Below are 7,593 nucleotides of genomic sequence, written 5' to 3' on the forward strand. Positions count from 1 at the left end.
ACTCTCCTGTGCGTGCCTCCTTCCTACGTTGCTGCAACTACTGGTGGACTGAAGTTTATCCACCTCACGTATGTTTACATACCTCACTCAAATAGGCCCAAAATTGTTATTGCTCAGTATTACTGATGTCTCAACATACTGTGCTACTATAGTTTATTACTGGAAGATTCAGGAGATCTGAAAGAATAATATTAATACAACCAGACCTTTTCACTCAGATTTGATCTGTGATGAGTGCAGATTAAACGCAATATACTGTATTTACACAGTGTAAAGCCAAAAGGAAGAGGTGAACACACTCACATGGGAATGACTACTCAGCTACATCTACCTAATAAAATAATGAATATATTAAATCTTCTGCTTTGCACTTAATAGCCTTGTAGAGTTTTGACAGAACACACAAACCACACTGCTTCTCACTGCACTGATAACTGGCAGCTGAAGAACCACAGAGAAGTAGGGGAACAAGAATATTTTAAATAACCAATCAGAAATTTGTCCTCAGTGAGATGCTCTTTAATACCAATATAAACTGAAGAACCTAACTAAATCCAACATATAATAGACATGTTTCCAGTGTAGGGAAACCAGCAAAGCATTTCCCATGATGACACACACCAACAAAATCACTTCCTCCTTATAATCTCTTCATTCTCCAGCCAGCCACAAGCTGTACCAGGCAAAATCCCACTTCCCCAACAAGACTGCATCAGCAACAGAGGTTGCTGATTTATCCTTCCACCGCTCAGATAAATCAGGCTTACACTTCACTTCCACTCCTATCTATACTACATACTGCCCATGTCAACAGTGTAATTTTGCCTCAGCTGAAGGGGTCGTGCAGGTTATTAATTCAGTCCACAAAATCTCATGAAGTTCTCAGGTGTGATATGATGTACGTCATGCTTCCACACAAATCCCACTTATATACTGCCCCTTTCCTACACAGGAACAATCGATTGAAGAAAACTGAATTTTTCTGTGCCTTAATTTAACTGCCTCCTCAACAAGGCATATACACAAAATGGAAACCGCAGTCCAAATGGGTGAAAAGCTACTTCTCTTGCCCCCCCCCTACGACACAAGTGCTAATGTACTTTTCCATGTGAATCATACACATCATAAAAGATTATATTCTGTAATCCTGCAAAAGAAATAGGCTCTAACCCTGAAACCACAGGGGGTTTTTCTATTTATCTAAGTGAATACTCTGTTCCTATGAACTACAGTGAAAACTGCAGGCACTGCATACAAACTGTTAGGAAGACTATAAATGGCTTCAGCTACTCAGTCATAAAGGAAACATGGTTTCTACCACAATGAGCTCCGCTGAGGTTCTGAGGCAACTAGGAAGCCTAAGTTAACTTTTATTGGAACTTCAACCCCTCAGGCTGCCTCTACTTTAACAAGATGTCCTGGAAAATAGAATAGGGTTTGAACAGAGAAACAGTCAGTGCTGGGACCTCACACTGTTGGGGGGGGGGGGGGGGGGGTCCTCTTCAGACTAGCTCTAGTCTAGTTCCAGGAACTGCACACTCATCAGTTGCCACATGTGCTCCTGCAGAAAACCTTCTTGTCCACTTCCATCCAAAAGGAATCCAGGCTCTGTGCCTCAAGAACACCTCATGATGTAAACCAAAATATGCTGGGATAGCATTTGTATCTCAGAAGAGCTGGTTCTAGGGCTGATAATGGTTTTAAGAAAGGGAACTGTAAACCTGGGACACCTAAATCAGAGGATCTAGCCTCCAGATCAAGAAGTAACCACAAAAACAAGCACAATGATGGTTTTGATGACTTATGTAAAATAAATGTGATCATCTCCATATTGGCCGTAGTCCAGCGACCCTCAAATCTACCACCACAGCTGCTCTCAACAGCAGTCCTAGCAGGTAGGCCAAAGAAAAGCTCATACACTGTTTCCTCAAACCAAGGCTAAGTTACAGTTAAAATGCATTACATTTCCCTGTGAAGGATTTACATCTCTGAACTGTCACTTGAGCCCTGTTCACAATCATTAATGAATACGAAAGACTTAACAAAGAATCAGGTATTTAACTCCAGCCCTCTTCCCTTTCTCCATACGATTTATTTAGATCATCTTGATCCAAACTGCAAAAAGACTTATTACTGAATTAAATATTTGGATGGAACTTGAAAGACATACAGAGTCTGCTCTTTAGAAGGAGCTGAGCACTTACTGCTTTAACACCAATATCTGTTATACCTTAAACTGTAGAGTCCAAAATTAAAGATAGTACAAATTTTTTAAATTTGTTGAAATGATCTAAGACTCAGATAGACACCAAATTTGGGGCTTAAGATAAACTATTGAAGAACATTTCCTCACGATGGATATTTTTTTACAATAAGTAAAATCTGATTGTTGAATGGAAGCCAGTAAAACACAATTGCACAGCCACTTTCTCAAACATAAATGTTAAATATTAATTTTTTTTAAATAGAAAACATATTGGACCATTTACCATTTTTCATGGTTCTGCTGAGGATAAACATATGGAGAAAATAAGTTACTCTGTAGATCTTATTTCACTCCAGTGTCTGTGCTTTTATTCTCCCTGTCACAGCCAAGTTGAGAATTTCCTCTTTCATGATAATAAGCAGAAAGTTCACCGATCTCACAGCAGCAAAGCAGGAAGTTTGCAGTTTGAAGGATTTCCCCTCTTCCATGGGACAGGGGAGAAGAGTATGAGGGGGCTACTGTGAAATCTTTTGCAAACTTCGGCGCTGATTTGGACATAGTTATCTCAACAGCGTCCTAAAGTGATGCTAACACGAGACCATGCACAAATGAAACACTCCCCGCATCTTTTCTGTCACTTTGGCTTTTGAGAGAATGAAAACTCCTTCCTTGCTGATTAGGGTATTACCTGGCATAAATAATGCTATCAACAGTGATGGTCAGATGTAGAAGGAAGCTAAAGCTGCTGCAACACAGCTCTCACCAGAACGTGCTACCTTCCCAGCTGACCCTGTTTCACAAGACAGGCGTGAATGCCACATGTGGCTTTAATGCCAAGCAGCTGCTGCACACCAGCACCCCCTGTGTCCTCCCCCTCACCCCACTGCACCGCTGTGTTCCACGGACTATCCCAAGTAACGGAACGGCGGCGCCGGGCAATGAACACAAGCTCGCACACCCAAGGGGGACCCGAGCCCGAACACGGTTACCCCCTCCGCTGCCATCCCCGCGCTGAAGCCACATCCCTAGGGCAGGCTCTCCGAGGAGGGCGGCCGGGGGAGCACACGACCCCTCCCCACCCATTTCAAAACCTGTTAGTCTCCCTCCCTCTGAAGCAAAAGCGCGGGGCGGAAAACCCTCTCCCGGCTGCGCCCCCCGCCGTCCCCGGGCCGGCAGCAGCCCGCCCCGCTCCGCGCCCCGCGCCCCGCGCGGCCGCCGCCTTCCCGCGCAGCAGCGGGAGCGGGGCGAACGCGGCCCCGCGGGCCAGGCGAGGCTCCGCCGCCCCGCTCCGCGCCCCCCGCGCCCCTCCGCTCACCGACACCAGGAACTCCAGCGTGCCCACGTAGTCCCGCTCGGTCTTGAGCAGCTCGTTGAGGACGCAGACGCGCAAGCGAAGCTGCTTCTCCAGGTCCTTCCCGCTCTCCCCCTTGCCTTCCCCTTTGCTTTCCTCTGTCATGGTGCAGCGAGGAGGGACGCTGCTCCCCGCCCGGCGCCTTTCCCGGCTGCGGGCAGCGCTGCCTGAGCGAGCGCCCGGGCGCTGCGCTGCGCTGCGGACAAGGACAACAAAAGACCCCGCGAAGTTACCCAGCGGGGCCGGGCTCCGGCCGGTCCCCAGCCGCGCAGCAGCCTCGGCCCCTCCTCACCCAGCTCCGGCCGAGGTCCGGAGGCGAGGGGCCACCCCGGTGCGTGCTCCTTTCCCGTCAGGAAAGGGACGCAGCCCGGAGGAAACGAGCGGTCACTGGTTCCCAGCTCGCCCTGGGAGCTGAGAGGTTGGAAAGCCTCCGCCGCAGCACAGACTTGGACATTAATCAAAAGCTTTGTATCCATGTGACTCCAACCCCTTCCCCCCCTTCGCTAAATCTCAGGAAAAAGGAAAGGAAACAACTTCAGGGAAGATTGCGTGCCAGCAGCTGCCTGTTTCACACACAAGCTGCGAGCTCCAGTTTGAGGCTAATTGGAGATCTCCAACAACAGAGCACAAGAATTATAAAAATGTCCCAGCGAGCTGGCTGGCCAGGGAATCAGCAGTTGGTTTTGTTTGGGTTTAATTGTCAGCAAAAGAGCCGTTCCAGCTTCCCTTCCACGCCTTCCCTCGAGACGTATATTACAATGTATACTGCAACTGATGTATATATTACAAGTACACCCTTTGATGTTCTTCTGAACAAACACAGCTAAGCATGTGCACACCCTGCACAGGTACAAACAGTACAGGCTACAGTCAGTACAGAAAAGTTCTTCTGAGACAGGGGGGTTTTGTTTATTGAAACATGGTGCTATAAAGTCCCCAGGTTATACAGTTTTCCTGTCTGCATTGGAAGTCCAGATTTGCATGATAGATGAAAAGAGTAAAAAAGAATTCAGTAACCTTTTCAGAGTAAGAACTATATAGCTACTTCATACACGAGGAACGGATTTCTTGAAAACTGAAATATGTCAGGACACTACCATGTGAATTTTGAGACCACTGTTGAAAGCTGAAGGTTTCTCTGGTGAGCTCTTTGATCCGTGACTGGAAAGAAAATCCAGGTGTTCAGCTTCAAGATTCTCTATCAATGTATTTTTCTAAACCTGCACCATCCTAAAAGGAAGGAATGAAATGGAAACCAGGGTGTAAAACTCTTCTACAGCCACAGTACAAGCTGAGGCAGCAAGGAGAGTCCTTACTGGGAGATAATAAGCAAAAAAAGACATTTGTGTTCTGCTAACTAGACATCATATAGCTGTCTGCCTCAGACGTTTACTGGGAAATTGAGAATATAGTTCCCACAAGATGTTTCTCAAAGAGCTGAAATAAAAAAGCCTGTTTCTTTGAATGTGTCGTACTTCCCTGCATCCTCCCCTCCCCAAACCCATAAAACCCAGGCAAGTAGCAGTAGTTGCTGGGACTGGTTCTGCTACGTGTATCCTGCTTGGCCATTTGCACACGTGCAGACTAGCCTGTTGAACTTGTCTACTGACCTCGGTGTAGCTCTTTCCTCAGTGGGACACTAGTCCTCAGAGGGACAGGAGTCCATTCCAAAAACAGACACTGATTTTCATGAAAATCAGAGCTTCATGTTTTTAAGGACCTTACTCCTCTGCCAAATCTGGTTCAAATGGACTGATGAGTTGAAAACAGACTGGGGCAGAAAAGCCAAAACAGTTCAGTCACTGAAGCTCGTTTCCTTAGGAAATCTGTCTAAAATAGACAATGTGTCTGATGATTAGCTCAAAATTTTTTCACCCTCTCGGGTGGGCTTCACCAGTGAGGCCCAGAACCGTAGTCCCACAGCTCTGTGGCATCTGTCGATCCTATGGGGAGATTAAGTGCTTCCTACTTGTATGCATTAGCACCAAGAAGGCTGATGCTGTGGTGGAAAGGCAAAAAAAAAAGAGTGACCCACTGAACCACATGATGAAGTTTTCTCAAGTGCTAACCAGCAAAAGGATCTGAAACGTCTAGAGTAGAACACCATACCCTTGCTTTCACACTACTGAATGCGTGTGGGTGTCCTTTCTCATGCAGTCATAGCCAGATGCCTCAAACTAGTTAAATTTCCTGTCAGCAAGCACCCTCCGTTTCTTTTAGGAGAGCAGAAATAAGGGACTGCTACATCTTCTGATTTCGGACATTTCCCTTTCCTCTTGGCTTCAGCATGTGTCGTTAATTGTTCCAGCCCACATGCACACTCACAGACCTAGGTGAAGGCTAAAAGAGGCAGGAGCAGCAGCAGCTTACTGTCTTTTTCTTCCCCATCATCCGTAGCAGTAAGAATCCCTTCCCTTCACATGTTTGTCATCTCATTGCCAGGAGACATAAGACGAAGTGATCCTTGTCCCAGTTTACACTCCAGCTGTCCTCACACAACTGATTCTTGCTCTTTCATTCAGGCAGGCAGCTCCAGCTATTTGAGCCAGCAAAAGCATTACTGACAATACAGAAGAGATTTTTTATGACTCACTTAAGGCCACTGAACCCAGCAAAGCCCACAGCAGATGTGCAATGATAGGAAAAGCAGTTCTAAGGACCAGACACAATCTATGGAAAACATACGTGCATACAAGCTTAGCCAATTTTCCTGACAACCTGCTTGAAGTACTAAAGACAATGGCAAATTACTCTTTTCCCCTAGTTTCAGGAAAAAGCTGAGTTGCTCCAATTGAAGTTTTCACTACACCAAAATGAGGGAAAAAAAGAATAAAATGGAACAAAGGTAGAGCATACACACAAGATTAAAAATTTCAGCCCAAACAAAATGTTTTTAAGCAGCTAAAGAGCAGAACATGGAACATGACTAGTACATAGCACTACCTGTCTTAAATACAGAAACAAGTTATTTAAAACAGCATATTGATTATGTTAGCATGTGAGAGGCAGCAATTCTTGCTCCCTATGGGGAAAGCCACAGGTTTGGAGAAACTGCAAAAATCAGATTGTTCCCATGGGATGCTATAACTTTGGAATGCAACAAGAACTATTTCAGTCCAAGGGTACTCGAGGCCCAAGTTTGAACTCTATTTAGAGTCCTGTTTAAAAAATATGGCACCACACAACTTTTGGCCTTATTCACAAAACCACATAATTGAGGATGATGGGACCTCTCAAGATCATCTAGTCCACTCCCCCTGCTCAAGCAGGGTCACCGACAGCAGGCTGCCCAGAGCAACAGGACACGTTGTCCAAGCAGATTTTGAGTATTTCCACAGATGGAGACTGCACAGCCTCTCTGGGAAACCTGTGCCAGTGTTTGACCAGTGTTCTACAGTAAAAAAAAGTCTTCTCTTGTGGTCAAGCAGAATTTCATGGGTTTTACTGTGTGCCCATTGCCTCTTGTCCTGTCAACAGGCACTACTGAGAAGAGTCTGGCTCCCTCTTCTTCATTCCGTTCCATCAAGCATTTAGAGACATTGATAAGATTGCCATGAACCTTCTCTCTGAACAGTCTCAGCTCTCTCAGCCTCTCCTTTCCCTTAATGATCTTTGTGGTCCTATATGATGACCTGGAACAAGTTTCCAGATATTAAACCTTCATGCATGTCAGATGCTAGTAATTAAACTTCAGTAATCTGCCATGACACTTGTGTACTCCATGGGAAAACCACATGGATTTGTTTCTGTGTTGCTACTGAACAATGGCTATCAGTGCAAGACATCTGCAGTATCACATGTGAATGAAATCAAATATTCTGCATGGCATATTATCTTGTATCACAGCACTGTAAAGGACTCTTCAGTCCAGATGTGAATTTAAAATTTTCTTCTTTTCAGAGAAAGCTGAAATAAGTTTCTGAAGCTGTATCAATAAATGAGATATCTTACTTCGCAGGCTGCTCACCAACACTGAAGATTTTTTTCTCTTGGTTAGGTTTCCTGAAGTATGAAAAATAGGAACAGACTAACACAA

The 7,593-nt window shown here is 45.4% G+C and overlaps 1 protein-coding gene across 2 annotated transcripts in view; it reads right to left on the minus strand.

The window, feature by feature from the left end:
* PREX2 (phosphatidylinositol-3,4,5-trisphosphate dependent Rac exchange factor 2) overlaps positions 1-3,929 on the minus strand; it is a 188,536-nt gene extending 184,607 nt beyond the window's left edge. Inside the window, exons 1-2 of one of the 2 annotated variants that reach the window (XM_074898855.1) lie at positions 3,850-3,909; positions 3,522-3,753 (exon numbers count right to left, since the gene is read on the minus strand). In XM_074898855.1, the coding sequence (XP_074754956.1) occupies positions 3,522-3,662 (141 nt within the window). In that variant the 5' untranslated portion in view covers positions 3,663-3,753; positions 3,850-3,909. Of the gene's footprint in view, positions 1-3,521 lie in introns of both variants that reach the window. The other variant, XM_074898856.1, reaches the window with a different exon arrangement.
* Between the last annotated feature and the right edge of the window lie 3,664 nt (positions 3,930-7,593).

This window comes from Athene noctua, chromosome 2, assembly GCF_965140245.1.
Source record: "Athene noctua chromosome 2, bAthNoc1.hap1.1, whole genome shotgun sequence".
Taxonomy (NCBI): Eukaryota; Metazoa; Chordata; class Aves; order Strigiformes; family Strigidae; genus Athene; species Athene noctua.